We start from the raw sequence: 21,018 nt of genomic DNA, 5'->3' as shown, positions 1-21,018 counted from the left end.
ATTCGCTAGCTCAATTTGATCGAGTTATCGAAGAAAAATTTATGACCCTTGTGACGTCACAAATGACGTCACGCAAGGGCAACAATGCAAATGTGAAGCATCGGGCCCTGCAAGGAGTGCATGAAATCACGATTCTATATGCTTGAGATAGTTTCAGATCATTTGCGTGCCAGTAATACGTTTTCTTAGACTCCTCCCCGTTTCTCCGAGACACGACTTATCACATTTGCTGCATGATATTTTGTACATATTGCTGTCCGAATCTCCTTTTTTCCTAGCCATAACTTTACTTATAGCTTGCTTTGTAGCTTCCTTTGTGACTTTCTCAGGCTTCCTAACTATAACTCATAATAACTATCCTTTAGCATAGTAACTGCGGGAAGGAAGGTCCGGCAAGTCGGATAATAAACAATTTTATAAAACAAACGAAAAGTATTTATTACATTTACAGCATGTAACTCCACAGGATGAAATAAAAGCAATCACACTGTCAATTTTACCAGCGGTATACGAGCGATTTTTCCAAGAGTCTGGCTGGGCCGAGAGGCCGGCAGGCGACACACACGGGCGACCGCGGCAGGTGTGGCCCGTGTCCGAGCGTCCGAGTTCAGCGGCGCCGCTAGTGGCCATACTTCTGGAACTCCCACTCCCTGTTGTCCAGCGGGCACACCTGGCGCGTCTTCAGCCAGCGCGAGATGCAGTGGAAGTGGAACGCGTGGTTGCACACGCCCCACGCCACGGTGCATTCCTCGCTGGTGGCCGACGCCTGGTTGGCCTGGCACTCGATGCAGTGGTCCATGATGTGGTTGCGGCAGATGGCGCAGTTGTCCACCACTATGTCCCACGCCCAGAGCGCTACCGCATTCCACTTCTTCACCTCGAAACGCTTCTTGTCAGCCTTGGAGGTGCTCGGAGCGGCGGCGTCTTCGTCCATAGTGTCCACCTCCATCGACGCCATGGTCTGGTCTGCTGGCTCACCGCGGGCCTGCAACACCGCGCTCCGGTCAGTCACAGCGCTGCAACATCGCAGCCCAGAGCACAAGGTGGCTGCAATGACAACTTTAAGGATGTGCGGAAGATAGTATCATCCCTTCTACCAGATATCGCACTAATCACTATGCATGTGGGTGACCATCACTGTAAGTGTACGTGCCGCGTGCAGATTAAGGGATGTTAAGTGTGTGTCCATCAAAGTAACTCGGTAATTAAAGGGCCGATTGCGCCGAAACTTAACTTTGCATGTCGGTAGGCACTAGAGATATCATTTGGACAACAACTTTTGTTTTTGCATACCGATACCAAACCCGATAGCTTGGTATTTGGTATTTCAAACCTAAAATTTTTGGTATTTTGTCGGTATCATTAACCCTTGCTTACTGATGTGTAAGAAACTGTGAGTTTGGTATAAGATGGTATTTCCCTCAATTTCACAAGTTACCCTTTTATTGACGGGCTCCTGGCTACCCCTATTAGTAGCAAGGGGGGCTAACTAGGACCCTCTTGATATCTCGAGATCTAAGCGGCCGATGTTCAAAATTTGTACGGCAATCGATTCCACTCAACGAGATCTACATTTCGAAATAGTCCCCAAAAACGCACATAAGGGGCAGTAGGGGGTAATAACGGCAATTTTTTGTTTTTTTTAACTTATCACCAAGGCCATGTTTTTCAACCAATTTTGACACAACAACTGCCGATCGACGCAGGATGAATCGAAATTGACATGCATCACAAAAAATAAGCATTTCGAAAAATGATATGCGAATACAGCGATTTGGGAGGTACCTGAAATACATGATTAATCGGGTGTTTTGCTGGTAATGTCACCGAAACGGGTTGGCAATGGTCTTATTATGTTACACAAACGTGTGGTAAAATGGCTAAATAGGATATTCATAGGCGGCGTCAGGGCAACGAAGCTGGGAGGTGAAATCAACCTCCCTTTCTTTTATTCTGGAACCGCCTATGATCCATCCCTTGTTCACTTGTGAACTTGCAATGCATACAAATAATGTTGCTATACCTACGGAATGAATAACCATAGACTATAGTTATAATGCATCAGCATCGTGATCTTTCCCCAAATGACTCGCTTCACGAACAGGACCTCACAATTCCCATCCCCTGGAACCGCCCCTGATAAAGGTAGGAGAAAGTGGGGTAAGACGGTCAGCCTGACCGTCTTACCCTGACCGGGTCAGGGTAGGTAAGACGGGCACCCCCTCTGCAGACCAAACCAAGAGCCCTACGAGAGAGAAAAATTAGGACCAGAATTGCCTTTCCCAACACACACACACACACCATTGAAGCCTGGTGAATTTGTGTTCAGTCAACTATCTTTTATTTCGATTGCTCAAAAACACTCATTTCATTGAAAACATCAATAGTGTATTGTGCAAACTCTTGTGTGCAGCAAAATAAAGTAAAAAATTCGTAATCACTTGTGGTACACTCATATGCCACCAGTGTTCATTTACCGCGGAATTGCTCCGCCTGCATCAAATTGTCCACAGAGAAAAATCGTGCTGAACTTCTAACATTGAGTTTGGGGTAAGACGGGCAAGTATGGATCCAATGGGTCTTTAAATGGTGAAAACATTTCTAATGCTGTAGGAAAAAAGAAGCATTTCTGGTGGAAATATGTTCGATTTAGATACTCACAGACATATAAGCAATATTCCTTCGGTACCTCTAATAATGAAAATGAAAGACGGCTTTACAAGGCTTCTGAACTATGGTCTATATACAAGCATACGCATTCTGCACGAATCACGTATACTGATTCTTTTCGAAGCACTCGAGACCAACGAGCGACTGTATCAATACGGCTAATCTCGGGCATTTGTTACGAGCTGTGCTGGTCGGTGAAAGGAGCTGGCCGTCTTGCCCTACCCATGTGACCGTCTTACCCCATGGGGCGGGGCAAGACGTTTTTTTTTTTTGCAAGGTTTTGCAATAATGGCTACAGTTTACTTGTTGCATCAGCTCGAAGTTTCATCTTCTGGCAAATGAAAGTAAAATGCCTAAAAAAGGTTTTCAATTATTGATGGAGTTAAGTGCTTGTGCGAGGTACATTGTAATAGTTATTTCAAAATATATAAGCATGACCTTTTCTCGATATTGAATAAAAAAAATCCATGTAAGGGGTGTGGACAAAGTTACGTGGGGGAAACGGGGAGGGGGTAGATGTAAGGGTAAAGGAGCACAAGAGTGACGTCAGGTTCCATCGCACATCGAATGCGATCGTACTCCACATTGAAAAGTGTAACCATCTGTGATGGTTGGGATGGGGTGGGACGCATATTTTAGAAAAGAATATGATAAAACGAAAACGCAAAATCATCGAAGCCGCTCATATTATCTCACGCGAAACTTTAAACACTAGGAGTGGGTTCATTCCTTTAGCGTCTGGCGCTGTTCGTCTAGTTATAGGTAGTCCCGTGCGATGAAGTCAATTTGCCTTTTGAATCATGATATGTTTGAAAATATTCCTTCATTTTAGCATACACACAGTGATCAAGGTATTTGTTACCGATAGCTTTGTATTTTTAATTGTGTATTTGAATATATTGTCCTTTTTATATATTTCTAACTATTCTTAAAACTAAACTGGGCAGTGGGCACATTCCCTGAAAATTATAAGTTGATAGGGGAAAGTGGGGTACGACGGGCACCCTAATTTTGGAGCCATTTTTGGCCGGTTAGATACAACATAGAGACGCGAAACTTAGTGAAAACCTTTTTTATTTGAAAATATATAACCATGACCTTTCCTCGATATTGAATATATAAAATTGATAGGTATTGATATTGATATTGAATATCAGGAATGTATAAAAACGACAGTATATTCAAATACACAATTAAAAATACAAAGCTTTCGGTAACAAATACCTTGATCACTGTGTGTATGCTAAAAAGAAGGAATATTTTCAAACATATCATGATTCAGAAGGCAAATTGACTTCATCGCACGGGACTACCTATAACTAGACGAACAGCGCCAGACGCTAAAGGAATGAGTCCACTCCTAGTGTTAAAAGTTTCGCGTGAGATAATATGAGCGGCTTCGATGATTTTGCGTTTTCGTTTTATCATATTCTTTTCTAAAATATGCGTCCCATCCCATCCCAACCATCGCAGATATCTTGATAGAATGCCTGGAGGAGACGCTTCGAAAGCGAACTTCAGCAGCACTAATTTAATCAATTTTACAACTTCCCGGAAAATTAACCCTCGCCGGACCTATTGGTTTTCTACATACGCGCCGGCCGAGGGGGGGGGGCGGGTACGACCCCCCCTCGCCGTTTCGCCCCTGGTGGAGCTAGCGCGTCGCGGAAAAAACGAGCGTGTGCGCCGTTACGAGACGCAGAGATTGGTACCCGATTTTAAGGTCTTAGGTCAACCGGTGACCTCTGAGGTCAGGTCAAGTGCCCCAAGGTACGGTTCAGTTTTTGGTGAATAACTTCGCAAAAAACGGCCGCAGAACCGTTTTGGCAGCATCGTGTTCGCCTTGCTCAGGCGCGTCGAATTATATACTTTTTGTTCGGGTCAGGTCAACTTGGGGTGTTGACCTCAGGCCAAGGTCAGGTCAGCACCCCCAGGTCACGAAGTTGGTCGAAAGAGGTCATGTCGCATATCATTCGATTCGGCAGGTCTTCCTGAGTCCATTGGTGGCTTTTCCGACTCGCTAGCTCAATTTGATCAAGAGTTATTGACGAAAAACTAATATGACCTTGATGACGTCATAAATGACGTCACGCAAGGTCAACATTGCAAAAGTGACGCATCTAACCTTGCAAGGAGTGCATGAAATCACGATTCTGTGTGCTTGAGATAGTTGGAGATCGTTCCCGGCGCCAGAATAGCAGTTTTCATTTTTTCCCCATTGACTTATAATGGTGAGGTCACGACAGTGTTCCATTTTTCAGACTTTTTGGTGGCAAATCACACCTAATGGGGAAAATACTTTCATCCCTAAAATATGAATGACAGACTTTACTTCATCTCCGAAAAAAAGTTTCATGTATTCCAAACAGCCAGTTTACATGTCACTTGACAGTTGATGCACCCACATCCTTTTGTTTCACACCCTGTCAAGATTCTGACATGAAATCCTGGTTTAGCAGTTGGCATACAAATTGGCATTACACCATTTTGCAAATATACTTCGGTTATTTATTTCCTTTTTTCTCATCCTAGGATTTTTTTTTTCTTCATCGGCACACCCAACCAAAATCCAATTTTAGAACACTGGGTCACGAAAATGACCTGACATCATATGACCTTTAGGAAAAATCCGAGATATACAAGTTGTGAGACTCATAATGGATACTAGATCCTGCAAGTTTCATTTCCCTGTGACATCTCCTCTGGCAGTGAGGGCGTTGTGAAGCTGCGACATCTGAAGACCGTGCAGAGGTTCACTTATGACGTCATAGGTCAGTGACCTGACCTGACCCAAAAATGCGGTTGGTGTCAAAAGATCCGGCTTGAATCAAAGGTCAGGTATGCCAAGTTTCAGCTCTCTATCGCCAGCGTGTTCGGAGCTATCGTGAAAAAAAACCCTATGGGGGGGGGCGGCACCCGCCCCTCCCCTCGGCCGGCGAGGGTTAAAGGGACCCTCCCACCTTCACAAAAGTTAATGAATTGGCATGGAAGTGATGTCGCTCGGTTCAGAAAGATCGAAAACGAATATCTACCAAATTTCACCGAAAAATATTCACCGGTTTTCAAGTTATTAGACTTTTACTTTTGTTTACTTTTTTGGGATCTCCGCTGTTTCTAGCGACTTTATTTTAGAAGTGCGGCGTTTGCGGCAGATGTTGCGCGCAAATAGCATATACCACCGCGTGCTACAAAACGTTTTAGTCAAACATTTAAAAATCGTTAGATATCTGCGCTGACGTCACACATTCAGAGGGGTATTCCTAAGCATTAGCCCCTCTGAATCAAAATGCTGCAATTTTGAAATTCAATATTTCCGATTTAAGGCATTTCTCGATGTTGTGAGTGCCGAAACCGGTAATTGTGAGCCAGGGACCCCATTTTGGCTATCTCAACTCAAATCTAATGTTAAGGTGGGAGGGTCCCTTTAAATAGCCCTTATAATTTTTTGCATCTTCTCCGAGAATTGTAAATCCCTGAACCACATTACCTTTGACCTGTGATTATTTTTCTCAAGATCATGTCAGGCCAGAATAGCAATTGAAAGTCAGCCCACATCTTCTGTGTGTTTCCATAGTCGTTTCGTGATTAGGAACGTGACAACATGTGAAATATACTATCTAATGTTTGTCTCATTGATTGCTTTGGGTGCCAAGGTCACGTGAAACTCAGGTTAAGGTCATTTACTTGAAATGATCTCGGTTAACTTCCTTAAATTTACACCTTTTTACTGTGGCTTTTAGGAAGTATTGGTTTGAAATTTAGCACCCATTTTAGCATTTGAAAACTAGGCATACTTAGGTGTCAGTTATAGTGCCTATGCAACATGTTGCAAGGCTGTAAGTGCTGGTTAACATCCTATGGATAGCCCGCGGAACGCCTAATGGGTGATCTGGCGTGACCCGTCCTACCCCAAATGCTTTGATACATCATCTTTGATCAAAGCAAGTGCAAATTCAGAGTCAAAAGCAAGTCAAGTCCCAGCAAACTTCACTTGTAGAAATTCTAGCAGGACCCAATTTTCCGTGCTTTTGGGTTATTAACCTGATCTGGGAGGTCAACCAATGACCTAGGATCTCAATATTGACCAGGACATAAAAATAATTGGCTTTCTCTAGTCAGCGATGACCAGGACCCTAAAATCATCGGATTTCTCTCGTCACGAGCAGCACGCTACTTTTTTTTTTTTGCTTTTTCAGCGAAGCGGGTCTGGCTCTTTTATCAAGGGCCGAACGGCTGAGGGTTTCTACGCCCCTCCGCTACATGTAAGACGCTGAAAAAATGCCTTAATGGGTGAGGGTTAAATATCGATTGATTTTTAAGTGCCGAAGCCCGAAGCACTTTAATTTACTTCGATAGCAGTTTTTAAGACCAACGAGCTCGAATACTATAACTTCTTGAACAATGAAAGCATCACATAAAATGGATCGTGAGAGAAGCGGCTCAAGTTTGAGGAGCCATGAGACACTTAATAAAAACGGCGTATAACTGCACTAACTTATTAGAAACTGCACTAACTTGCACTGGTTTTTAAACCTTTTCGCTGCAGACAAGTATATCAAATTTTAAGATTGATTTCATCTGATACTCAAGTGATGTAGAGCTATTTATTCGTTCATTCATGCGACCATCCATTCATAAAAGAAGCCAGTGATAAAAATGTTCATTTTAGAGAAGTGTGAAATACAAACTCAACAACAGTTTAATGATACTGCAAATTTGACAGCTTTTATAATGAATAGACAAATAACTTTAACAAATCAAAGTTGAGAGCCCCAAAGGCGTAACACAATTGAGGGCATTTACGCCATCACAGTATTTGTCAACAATTGTTGTTGGGGGGACTGGGGAGGGTGGTTGCTGGCTCCTAAACTGTCCGCCCCCCCCCCCAAAAAAAAAACGAAATCGATCATCCGCGAAAAGAACTATTGAGCTCGAACCGAGGTGACAAATCGATTTATAGGTATGCAGGATGACTAACGACGCCACTTTTTGACTTCTTATGTCATATAAATTCCATCATCTGGATAGCACGTCAACATTCTATTTGACATTTTGCAACAAACGTATACTATTTGACGCGACTAGCCTCAGAAATGTTCTGAAACTAAAACCGTTTCTTCGCAATTAACTTGGCCCGTAATCCCAGCTTATGCACGACAAAAATAAAATAATGCTTCAGGATCACTGGCCTGAATTCCAATGCTTAAGGTTTACTCAAAACCGGTGTGGCTGAGGCACTATTCGATAAATCTCGTGACGGCCACCATTGTGTTGCATTTTTTCGGTAAGCTGTAACTTAATAAGGAAAGGATTGGTGAGTGGGTTGAAAACAGCCCTCACCCTCCACCCCCCTTCTTCTGGAAACATAAGTAACCGAAAAATCTGGCGATGGTTTATCCACCTCGTCTGCCGCCGCGCTGCGAGGCCTCGATTCGTTCGGTATGTGGATTCCTGAGCGGTCCTCCCCGGAGGCAAGGTGAAAGGTCATGACCTGTATCAGAAATTTATACGTTCCTGAATGTGTTTTACAGTTCTTCCAAGGCCTTGGACACCGTTTTATTATATCGGATAAGCATTGCACTTTCTTGTCAATCAATACATTTAAAGAAAACTTCATCATAATCTCATACTGCGGCAATTGTAGTTCTGCTTACGGTTGCCTCTTTATGATACGGGCCACCACCACCTCCACTGCGCCGGAGCTCTGGCGTTCTACCCCTCCCCGCTACGGACCGGCCCTCGGGCTAGGTGTATTACACCTTTTTGCGTTAGCTTTTGACCATTGGACAAAACGTTTGTACACATTCGCCATATAGGTGGCGCTAGAAATGGGCGGTTGGTCACAAAGAATCACCATTGTGCAAAACTATTCGGCGGTCTTCCTTTACAACTCGACATTGAGCGAATAGTTCAACACTGTGAAAAACAAATCGTCAATGGTCGAAACTATTCGTCATATGCCGAGCTGGCTCGCTCAGTGCCGAAGCCTGGCGAAGTGTCAAACTGTTTTGCAGATCGCTCATTTCAGTGTTCAATCTGTTTTGCTGAATGGCTGAAATGAAACACACAACGCCGGAATAGTTGTGCTCAATGCCGATTGTCGAAATGGCTCCTCAAATAGTTATGGCGAATGGTTGAATTCAATTGCAAAAAGGTGTAGTACTCAGCGCAAACGTGTAGTAGTCTCGTGACTTTCATTCACGTAGCGGGAACGGAAGCTATAGGCAATACCCAAGGGCGGATCCAGGGTCAGCTGAAAGGGGCAAGTGCCCATTAGGTTTTTCGCTAGGATAGGGCCCGCGGAACCTTACCTGCCCCCAAATCCTATTTTCTCCCCGGATTTTGGCCACTTTATTTTTTAAAGCTGCCAAAAATAAATTTCTTTAAAAAAAAATCACGTATCACTGACCATCAAGGCCGGGGGGGGGGGGGGAGTGAGGACCAACCTGGCTGCGCCCGTGCAAACACCAATCTGTGACATCAACCTAGGCTCTGCCCAACCGAACATCAAGTACCGCCTTTTTTAACCCACGCCGGGGCTGGGGAGGTGGACAGCCCATTGCGGTCTTTTGCGGATATCTAAAAAACGGCGGCCGTATTTGGCACACCTGTCAATGCATTTTTTCCGCATATGTCATGAACATTTCAGACCCAGGTCGCTAAAGGTCCAGTCACTACGTCACTTTAAGAAACCTCACCTCAGAAAAACTTGAATGTTCGTCATAGCTACACCGACTGAATGATTGCCTTGAAACTTTCAGCGGCTGGTACGAGTAGCAGTACGTACCTATAAAATGTTTATCTCGGAGTTTTGATATCGGGACTTACGGTCAGGTCAATTTTGCACCCTCTCCTTTTTGAGTAAATAGGAGAAAATCCAAAGGCGGCTCTTTTGGACGAACGTCATTCCAAACACTCAAACATCGGATCGGGTTACAGTTAAAATAGACAGCTAAATCGAAAAATTGCAACCATGACCCCTCCATTTCCCTGGGGTCATCTTAGGTCATCAAAGGCCCCCAGCAGTTTTTGACAATAACTTTTTATGGAGACATGCTAGAGGAATGAAAACACACTCGATGTGTTCAGGTCGACAATACGGATCTACTGATATGCAAAATGACCTTTTCCGATCAGGTCACTACCTTGACCCAAGGTCAAATTTTCAAAATACCTTTTATAAGTCCAAATTATAGTTCATTCGAGCCATCTCGACGAGAGATCTCGACGTTCCTTGAGTCAAAAGTGATTAAAAAAACATTGTTCGTAAAAGCAGCTATTTTCAATGTTTGCCTCTGGCGGGCCGGTGGCTAAACCGTTGACCTGAGGTCAAATCTGAGCACTGTCTTTAGAAAAAGCGTTGAAAGGGCTATCGAATGCGTTTCTCTGCGGCGCTGCAGCAGCTCTATTGGTTCTTGAGTTATGCGCCGGAGTTTCGAAATGTGTTAACATACATACATAGGTAATATTTTTCTTTTTGGTGACCAGACCTTTGACCAGACTTAAAAAATGACTGCTTTCGTCTTGATTTTCGAAGGTCTTTCGAATGCCGCTTGCCGCGTGTCGCTACGTGGCCCAGGAGCCGAGTTAGAAGGAGAGGGGGTGTTCAGACACCAACCGGCCCGGAGCGGTTGGCACCGAGGACCGGCCTGGCGCGGGTTAAGGAGAGAGGTTAATGCGTGACTATTTCCGCTGGATCATAGACCTCTGTTTACAGAGGTCTATGGCTGGATCAAAGCCGATTGAAGGGAAACTGCAAAGTGGTTTTATGCAGGGTCCGGCAAAAGTTTTTTCCTCCACCTAGGGCAACACTTATCCGGTTTCTAATCGTTTCTACCCCTAAGGGATAAAGATTTTGGAGAAAAAAAAAATTGGGAAAGATTGCACGGTCCAATAGCTACCAGCGGCTCAGTTCTGAGTCGACGCATGGCCTCGACGGACGGTCCAGGTGGTTGTGTCAATCGAGCCTGCCGGAGTTCTGAAGAAATAACCGGCTACCATCCGGACCTTAATCCTGAGCGAGGATCTTTGGGCTACCTTCCAGCAGGACATAGACAAATGGAATTCGGCGGCCAACCTCGGCGCCTTGCAGTTACAGCCAAACGGGCATAGTCGAAAATCAAGCTGTCTGTGCAGTGTGCTGCATAAGCTGGTTGCCAGCACGCCAAAAAAAAAATGTTCGTGCGTAAGTCCCTGTTCATATAAATAACAAAAAAAGTTAATGTTCAGCCTTAGCGTCGATGGAAATGGTGAAAATAATTCTGAAAAATTAGCCGGCTGTGAGAAACAGCACGGATGAAAGGGGGGGGCAAAAGATATGTTGGCCCCCCTTTCAGAGCCAAAGGGGCGGGGGGACCATGGCCCCTATGCCCCCCCCCCCCCTGGATCCGCCCTTGGCGATACCAAGGACGGGCTCTGGGGAGGCAACCGGCACATAAAAATAGCACGGTTGTAGTTTTGGAAGAATATCTGTTGCGGTAAGAGGAATTACACAAACATACGTCCTAGGAGCAAACATGTGTTATTCCTCCATACTTTGCACTACATTTCCTTTCTCCAATGGCCAGCACTTCGCAAATAATAGCACAATTCTAAATTGGTAATATATGTGTACAGTAGCAACTGCGGGTCCCTGTACTCATCCAATATCCATCAATCGGCTGGTGAGTGGTGACCTTCCATGACCTAGCATGACCTTTTGAGTGACCACTGATGACATGACCACTGACGGCTAGCCATTCCATTAGCTGCACTCTGCCCGTTGCATATGGATCAGGTGGTGATGTCATGATTCTGAAATTATCTTGCAGTTTTGGCGCGCTTGTCAGAGCAGAAGACATTCCCACTTTTCTTCCATGGCCATATGATGGTGAAGCCCTGAAGCTGACCAGACATAAGACCGCAAATTTGAAAGTATGAAACATGAGAATAGTTGGCACTGCTACTCATACCTAAGAAATACGCGACTTGTAGGAAACCAGCTTTAGGGTTGGTTAGACTGCAAATTTTGATTTAGAGGCAAGGAGGCTTGACAAGGGATCTTACGTGTCCTAGGATAAGTTTGGAAACAGGATGCACCATTCGATGCGTTTTGGGATTTACCAAGTTTCGCGGCGTTACGTGCCTCCTTTTTCGCATACCTTTATGATCAGTATCTAGGTGATACGCATTGTTTGTCAAGCAAGCCAGTTTGACTCTGAACCATCAGATCAATTTTGACCTCATCCCTGGGGGTCACAGTGTTGGAAGCAGGAAGGGCTGATCCTGCTCCAGTCTCAAGATGTGCTTGATTGGAGTCTACAGAGGGGGCTGTGGCATGAGTAGGTATCCACCTCCCCACTCCGGATCTGACCTTGGGCTGAACAGGCTGAGACGGGTTGAACCTGGTTTCCTTGTACCCTGACTGAGACGACCGAGCAAGAGTCGCTCTCCTCTGTTTTAGCTTTGTTCTTTGAATATACTGTGATCTTTTCGGACTAGGATGTGGTCAGGGAGCCCTTGAGCTGCTTTGCTATGCCCAACACCAATTCCCTGTTTCCTGTATCCATAACCTTGGCATGCCAGAGGCCAGGATTGCTGGGAAATCTTATAAACATCCAGATGACACTAAGAGCGACCCTTGTTCTGAGTATACAAGATGCAATACCTATCACTGAAGCAGCAGCGAGAGCATGCAAACAGGATACTGTGATCAAGGCTGGAGGCAGGCGGACATGTCCAGTCAGAGTCAAGGAGTGAATCATGCACCACAATCCACTAACATCTGTTACACTTTTTGGTAATGCTAAAAAGGCTGGATCATATGGGTGGCTGCCGGCTGAGCTGTGGGCCAGTGAGCCCCACTAAGCAGTGTTTGCTGTGAATGACACCACCGTCAGCGAGCAAAACGAAGGCTCGAAGTGTAGCCAATTACCAAGCCTCCATATTGTCCCTACCCTAATGATATCAAGCGTGATAATCTTGGCTCCATAGCAGTCGGGGGAGGTTTGGTCAATCGTTGTCAAGCACGTGCTATTTTTGTCACACGTGCCAAAAATGGCAACGATTCTGCTATTTTTAAAAACGATGAAGCCAATTTCACTCCTCAGCGAGGAAATCACGATTTTGGAAAGAAAAGCACTGATTTTCGAAAAGAAGTGCTGCCACCTGGTGCAAGAAGAAGCCAGCTTTACCTAATATGCCCGTTGTTTGTATGGTATTTTGTTTTGCGGCCTGAAGTTGGAACTTAAAATTGAAGTGTCCGAAAATGATCGATATTGATCAAAAACATGATGTTGATGAAAAAAAAATATGTAAACCCGCGCCGGGCCGGTGCTCTGAGATTCCGCGCCGGGCCGGGGGTGTCTGAACACCCCCCCCCCCCCCCTTCTAACTCGGCTCCTGGGTCACGTAGCGACACGCGGTAAGCGGCAATCGAAAGAACGTCCAAAATACTTCGGTCATTTTTTGGGTCAGGTCAAAGGTCAGGTCACCAGAGGTTACCAAAGGTAGAATGTTGACTATTTCAACATTTTGGAAACTGCCGACGGCTATCTCGGGAACCGATAGAGCTACAGCGCCGCGGAAAAGCGCATTCGATAGCCCTTTTACATACCTTTCTGAATTATGTTCTCAGATTTGACCTCAGGTCAACGGTTTAGCCTCCAGAGGGCAAAAACTCCAAAAATAGCCGTTTTTACGAAAAGCGTTTTTCGGCAATAGCTTTTGACTCAAAAGAGCCATGACATTACTTTTGCCAGCATCGTGTTCCTCTCGTCCAGACGCGTCGAATGAACTATAAGTTGACCTTGAAAGGTCAACTTGAAAATTTGATCTCAGGTCAAGGTCATGACCTGACCGGAAAAGGTCATGTTGCATATCAGTCGATCCGCAACGTCGAGCCGAACACATCTAAGGAGTTATCAGCGCTCTAGCACGCCTCTATCAGAAGTTATTAGCGAAAAACTGTTAGATCCTGTTCGTGACCTGAGATGACCTCGGGGACATAACGAGGGGTCACAGTTGCCATTTTCCGGTTCAGAGTGTCAATCTTACCTACATCTCGATGTTTGAGAGTGTCTAGAATGGCGTTCGTGCAAAACAGACGCTTTTCAATTTTCTCCCATTGACTTACCTATAACGGAGAAACCGCAAAATTGACCTGACATTAGGTCACCGATATCAAAATTCCGAGATATTACATTTTATAGATAATGTTGCTCTTATCAATCGCTGAAAGTTTCAAGGCAATCTATCAATCGGTGTAGCTATGACGAGCATTCTTATTTTTTCTGATGTGAGATCACTTGGCGTGACCTGGTGACCTGACCTAAGGCGACCTAGGTCTGAAATTTTCACAACATGTGCGGAAAAGATGCACGAACAGGTGAGCCAAAAACGGCGGCGGCGCTCCGCGACGCCGTTTTTGAGATATCTGCGAAAAACCGCAGGGGGAGGGGTGTTCAAACACCCCTCGCGGGCAACTTAACCCGCGCCCGGCCCGGCGCGGGTTAAGTTGACAGAGGAGGTCATTTTATCATGATTTTATCCAGATGCGGTGGTTTACTTCTTGAAATAATTTTTGCTAATTGACGGCCGCGCATCATCCGTCATTACATGGCGGTCGTCATAAACAAAAATAATTTCAAGAAGTAAACCACCGCATCTGGATGAAATCGCCTCCTCTTTCAACTTAACATATTCTTTTTTCATCAAAATTATGTTTTCGATCAATACTGATCATTTTCGGATGCTGCATATTGAAGTTCCAACTTCAGGCCACAAAAAAGGGTATATGTCAACGTTGAACTATCATACAAACAATGGCCATATTAAAGCTGGTTTATTCTTCTTGCACCAGGTGGCAGCAGTTCTTTTCCAAAATCAGTGCTTGTATTTCCAAAATCGTGATTTCCTCGCCGAGGAGTGAAATCAGCTTCATCGTTGCCAAAAATAGCTGATAGCGTTGTCATTTTTGGCACATGGTTGCCAAAAATGGCATGTGCTAAAAATGACAACGAGTGATCAAACCTCCCCCCGTGATAGATAGGGGGTAGTGTTAGGGGTAGTAGTAGGGGGTTGTGGTAGGGGTAGTGGTAGTGGTAGTGGTAGGGGTAGTGGTATGGATAGTAGTAGGGGTAGTGGTAGGGGTAGTGGTAGAGGTAGTGACTAGTGGTAGGGGTAGTGGTAGGGGTAGTGACTAGTGGTAAGGGTAGTGGTAGGGGTAGTGACTAGTGGTAGGGGTAGTGGTAGGGGTAGTGACTAGTGGTAGGGGTAGTGGTAGTAAAAGTATGGTCAGGCCGATCCAATGAGACGAGGTGACCTATACGACCTGGCCTGACCCAGTGTGACCAGGGATGACCACCTTGACCTGACTTGACCCCGTATGACCCAAATTTCATACAACTAAGCCCTCAGAATAGTTATGTTCCAAATTTTCTTCTGCACGTTTCCGTCCATATCTCTGCTTCCAGATGACACATCAATTCAAATCAAACACCATTCGAAAGCAAATTGGCTGCTGCCTCATTTAATGGCTATGCCGCGAAGCAAGTGGCGCAGCCGCTTGTCATATACCTATTTGATATAAATGGGGAAGGCAATGGGAACGTGTTGTTTTTTTATAATAAGATTGGTTACACACGTATTTCAAGAAAAATCCTATGATCACACCAAATAAAAATAACTACATCCAAATACAATAGTGGTTAACCAGTATTTGGACTAGGTTATTTTGGCATTAAAAGAGCAGACATCATACCGTAAACCGGGGTGACTTTGTATCATTTTTAACCAAAATGGTACAATATCTTCTATATCACTTGAGATTTCATTCTGGGAAACTGTTTCATCATACCAATTGGACAATTCTCTATCTGAGTACAGTAAATGTCTTGAAATTTATCATAAATATTTTATTTTTTACAACAAAATTGATCATTCTCACCCAGAGGTTGGGATGACTATGATCACTACATTAAAATCACCTAATATCTGCCATAAGAGCCCTCAGAAGGGGCTTGTGTGATAAACTTACATGTTTTAAATAAAATTAAAGGCTTTGCTGGACAAAAACTCACATTTTACAGCAAAACTATGAATCATTGAAGTATTAAAATAAAGTTGCACGCTCGGGGTCTAAACTTACATTACAGAGCTACAAGCAGCAAAATTGCTACTTTAACCTCTGACTTCAAGATCAAGTAACAGTCACAGATGTCCTAAGCCACAGGCTACCTGTTCTACATCACACTTTGTCTGCTGGTGGCTGTGGGACCACTTGCCACACTGCTGATGTCCCTCCCAGTCAATTGTCTTTTTCACTTCCCATTGATGCTCCAATTACCCTGAGATAGAGCAGCTCAATGCTCATCCCCCATCCTCAGTATCTAAGCCTTTGCTGTTTCTTTCTTTATCTGGGTCTTTCTCATCTTTACCATTATTATTGCTGGAGATACTGGCGAATTTATACTTCATGCCAATGACAAAAAAAGCTGTCACATCAACATGATTATTTTAACTGTGACCAAAGTGTCTACTAGGTATAATGCTTCAATGCTTTATTTAACCATTGGCATAGAAAATACAGATCACAACAGCAAAATGCACATTTTAGGCCCAAAACTGGTCTCAAAGTTGGGCTAGATTAGAGTTGGGTGGGGTTAGGAGGTGTTTGTTAGGTTTGGTACCTAGCCAGCACCAAACAGTTCGCACATCTGCGGTAACCGTTCCAGAAAGTGCCGGTCGTCACTTGGGCATTTCATGTAATGACCAGGCAATGATTGTACTCGGCTTATTTCGATCATATTTCAGCGACTGCCAGGCCTTGCCAGGTGGCACTCCATGACATGCCTAAAATTTTCAGGCATTCACCGTAACGCGCGTATTTCTACGAAGATTTCAGTCTTTGCCGGCATTCCACGTAATGCCTAGGCATTTCATTAAATGCCGGATTTCACCCGATGCCTACGACAGATACATTTTCAAAAAGAAATACCTGTAAACTCAACCAAAGTTGCCAGAGATGTTCCAGGATTCCAGGCCTATATACGGCAGGGCCTCGGCTAAGGAATTTCGACTACTGGGGCAAATGGTCAAAGTGCGCCCTGCTGCGGTGTGGGGGGGGGGGGGATTGAACACCCCCCTCCGGTTTTTCGCGAATATCTAAAAAAGGCCGTCGCCGTTTTTGGCACACCTTATCAATATCATACATCAATGCTACACATGTGAAAATTTCAGACCAAGGTCATTCAAGGTCAGGTCACCAGGTCACTTCAAGTGACCTCACTTCATAAAATGTTTTAATGTATGCTATAGGCACACCGAGTGACTGATCGCTTTGAAACTTTCAGCGATTAATAAGGGCAACAGTTTGTACAAACATCTCGGAATTTTAATATCAGTAACCTAAGGTCAGGTCAATTTTGCGACCTCCCTATTATAAGTCAATGGGAGAAAATTCAAAGCCGCCTCTTTTGGACGAAAGTCATTACAAACACTCTTAAACACTAAATTACAAGTAACTTTGACACACTGAACACGAAAATGGCACCAGTGGCCTCTGTTTATGCCCCTGAGGTCATCTCAGGTCACCTATGGTATCTAACAGTTTTTCGCGAATATCTTTTGAAAGAGGCATGCTAGAGCGATGAAAACGCCTTATATGTTTCCAGCTCGACGATACGGATCCACTGAGATGCAAAATGACAATTTCCGGTCAGAACATGACCTTGACCAGAGTTCAAATTTTCAAGTTGACCTTTCAAGGTAATATTATACTTCATTCGATGCGTCTTGACAAGAGGAACACGATGTCGGTAAAAGATAGCTCGTGCTGGCAAGGCTTGAGTCAAAAGTTATTGCAGAAAAACTTCTCGAAAAACCGTCTATTTTGGCAGTTTTTGCCCCCTGCAAGCAAAACCGTTGACGTTAGGTGAAATCTGAGGGAAATATCCAGAAAGAACGCTAATATGGCTACCAAATGCGCTTTTCCGCGGCGCTGTAGCTCTATTGGTTCCCGAGTTATGCGTCGGCATCTTGCAAATTGTCGATATTCGACCTGAAAATTGGCGAAATTTGGCCTTCAATGAACCTAATGACCTGACCTTTGACCTGACCAAAAAGTGACCGGAGTTTTTTCGTCATTATTTTTTACGCTCTTTCGAACAAAGGGCAGCTTATGGATTATCCCTCGCCCGTATTGGTGTTTTTCCAGCCGCGAACGTAAAGGGGGGGTCCGTTGGACCCCCCCCCCTGCCGTTTCGCCCCTAATCGACCTAGAGCTTTGCGGGAACAACAAACGTGTTACGCGTGACGAGAGGAAGCCGATGATACCCAATTTTAAGGTCCTAGGCCATCCGTTGACCTTCCAGGTCAGGTCAATGACCCAAAGGTCAGGAAAATCGGGACCTGTTAGAACGTCGTAAAGGGTGGCTGCTATGTTTTTCGGGGTGCTGATCACGAATATAATGTTATTTATGATCACAGATGGTGTCTTCATGCATTTAGACCAGGTCGGGTCAGGTCAGGTCAACCAGAAAGGGTTTTGCCGGGTGTTCGTAGTAGGTGGCAACCGCCTCTGACAGTTTCGTAACATGTTACGAAGGCACCAAAACTACATCGTAAATGTTCAAATGGTTGCTAAAATCGAATTCAGCTCCACAAACTAGCCCAGAAACATGTAAAACTCGAAAAAGTGAACGAGGTCATCAAAGGACAATGACCTGACCTGACCTTCCGGTGACCTTAACATCCACCCTAAGGCATGGGAGCAAGATCAAATCCCATGTTTGAACGCTTGAAACCACGAAAAGACTGCCAACGCGCAGCTAATGCGAGCCGACATACGCCGAATCGCGATTCCGGGCAAACATGATCTCAAAAAGTAGGTCACAGGTTAAAGGTCACCCCCCCCCATACGAGCGAGGGTTATGGGGGGTCCAAAAGATATGTTTGTAAATGCACGTCTATGTTTTTGGTTGGAATTTGAGGGTGCAGCTGCACACCATGCACCCCCCTTCTGCCGCCCCTGGTTTCTTGCCACAAAGGTCTTCAACCGCTACCGAGTGAAAAAATGTGCGTACTTACGTTAATATTGAGATATTCTTATTTTGTGGAGGTTGGGCAAAACCTGACCACTACTGGGGCATTTCTTGACTCTACTGGGGCATTTGCCCCAGTAGTTAACATGTTAGCCGAGGCCCTGATATACGGCCATGGTTCCAGGTATATATGGCCCTGCGTTACAGAAACAAAATGGAGCCCTCCGATAATCCAATGAATAATTCGAATAACTCAGATATTTACTCACCTTGGGTTAGCGCCCTCCTTGGGTTAGGTATATAGGGCCTTGCCTCAGCCCCCTCAACCAGCAAGCCGTATCTGGCCGTATCAGTATAAGCTAGCTAGAGTTCAGTGAAGCTAGCACACAACATCAAGGCAGTATCGGCAGTATAGCCAGGGGGTGTCGAAGTCTAGTAGGAAAATCTGGCAAATTCCCTACGTGACGTCACGTCGGGGATGACCGACGGCACTTTGCACGGAAGGATACGGCGGAACGGCTATTTTTGAAAAATGATTAAAAATACTTTTGTGCTGTTATGACACATAAAACGCTTATCAGCATGTTCCTCATCATGTGATAAAGGCATATCCGTGGTCGAAAATAGCTGAGCCCCTCCCAATTTCCAACCACCGACCTCATAAGCAAAGGATGTAAGCGTAATCCTTAAGGGCGACTTTCCTATACATATCCGTACATATGCGTCCTTATGGATATCGGTAGTGTGGCGGTTGGCGACGCGCGCGACATCTGTGTGGCGACCAAGTGGCGACTGTGGCGACACCTGGTGGCTGCTTTTCTGCTGTATGTAGGCATTGGGGTTTTGCCAGATGTGGTTCCTACTGCTACACCACTATGTTGACCCAATACTAGAAAAGTTATTTTGCTAGTAAAAGGCAAGCAAATTGAAAGTTGATTTATGAAATTGCTTATAAATGATTACGAGATAATAATAAAGAAATTTTGATTGAATAATTATTTAAATTATCAACCGTGAAACTATATTCTGGTAGGTTTAGTAGAAATAAGTCCGTGCAACCTTGTATTTAGGGCCTTGAGTATAGCTCTCGCTAGCACTTGGCTAGCATTACAAAATCATTGACCTCTATAGTAACCTAGACGGACGACTGCCGCGCCGCAGTTGTTCCCGCATGGGGGCGCAGTGGCGCCACCTGCAAGTGGTCAGAAGTTCCCGGTCCCCGTAGACGGTCCATGTTACGTGGGTAACTTTTGAAGTCGATTTTTATGCCAGATACAGCATGCGGATGGCTGAAAGGGATTGTTTTATAACTGAACATGCTTTCTTAAGGCGTGGGTGTCTTCGATTACCAACAGGATGGCTCGAGCCATGTAATCAAGTGCATTATTTCAGATGACCCGGACTCTGGCAGTGCATAGCGTATCGAGAAGCGTAGAGAGGCTTCCTGCCGTAGGTAAGGCCATGCAGTGTACCAGGAACGTACTTGCTCTTTCTACTCAGGTGGCAAAAGCGAAAAGATGATCATTCCAGATCGATGGTGATCTATTTAACCCTCGCCCGTATAGGGGGGGGGGGTCGAACGGACCCCCCCATGGTTTTTCGCGAATAACTCGCGTAAAAAGCGGCCGATCGCGACGAAACTTTCAGTACCCTCGCGTTCATCAATTTCACACCTACCCTGAAAATTTCATGACCCTGACCCAAATGACCTTTGACCTGTGACCTACTATTCGAGACCATGTTTGGCTGGAATCGCAATTCGGCGTATGTCGGCTCGCATTAGCCGCGCGTTTGCAGTCTTTTCGTGGTTTCAAGCGTTCAAACATGTGATATGATGTTGCTCCCATGCATTAGGGTGGGTGTCAAGGTCACCTGAAGGTCAGGTCAGGTCATTGACCTTTGATGACCTCGGTTCACTTTTTCGAGTTTTACATGTTTCTAGGCCAGTTTTTGGAGCTGAATTCGAATTTAGCGACCATATGAACATTTACGAAGTAGTTTTAGTGCCTTCGTAACATGTTACGAAGCTGTCAGAGGCGGTTGCCACCTACTACGAATACCCTTACTGGTTGACCTGACCTGACCTGACCCGACCTGGCCTAAATACATGAAGACATCATCTGTGATCAAAACTAACATGATATTCGTGATCAGCACCCCGAAAAACCTCATAGCAGCCACACTTTACGACGTTCTAACAGGGCCCGATTTTCCCGCCTTTGGGGTCATTGACCTGACCTGCAAGGTCAACCAATGACCTAGGACCTTAAAATTGGGTATCATCGGCTTCCTCTCGTCACGGGCAACACGCTCGTTTTTCCCGCGAAGC

At 44.9% G+C, this 21,018-nt stretch overlaps 1 protein-coding gene across 2 annotated transcripts; it reads right to left on the bottom strand.

Moving 5' to 3' along the window:
* Nucleotides 1–417: 417 nt before the first annotated feature.
* On the bottom strand, nt 418–19,141 carry LOC122375261 (RING-box protein 1). 2 transcript variants are annotated; one of them, XM_043354582.1, is made up of 2 exons: nt 18,959–19,141; nt 418–985 (listed from the first exon to the last, which is right to left on the bottom strand). In XM_043354582.1, the coding sequence occupies exon 2, from the start codon at nt 956–958 to the stop codon at nt 620–622; it is 339 nt and encodes a 112-aa protein (XP_043210517.1). In that variant the 5' UTR covers nt 959–985; nt 18,959–19,141; the 3' UTR covers nt 418–619. The 2 variants fall into 2 exon arrangements, with proteins under 2 accessions (XP_043210517.1, XP_043210596.1); XM_043354661.1 differs by lacking the exon at nt 18,959–19,141 and adding an exon at nt 18,736–18,951.
* Nucleotides 19,142–21,018: the final 1,877 nt, after the last annotated feature.

This window comes from Amphibalanus amphitrite, unplaced genomic scaffold, assembly GCF_019059575.1.
Source record: "Amphibalanus amphitrite isolate SeventyFive unplaced genomic scaffold, NRLGWU_Aamphi_draft 000004F_arrow, whole genome shotgun sequence".
NCBI lineage: Eukaryota > Metazoa > Arthropoda > Thecostraca > Balanomorpha > Balanidae > Amphibalanus > Amphibalanus amphitrite.
The sequence above is the reverse complement of the archived record's forward strand: the minus strand, read 5'-3'. Positions and strand labels throughout refer to the sequence as shown.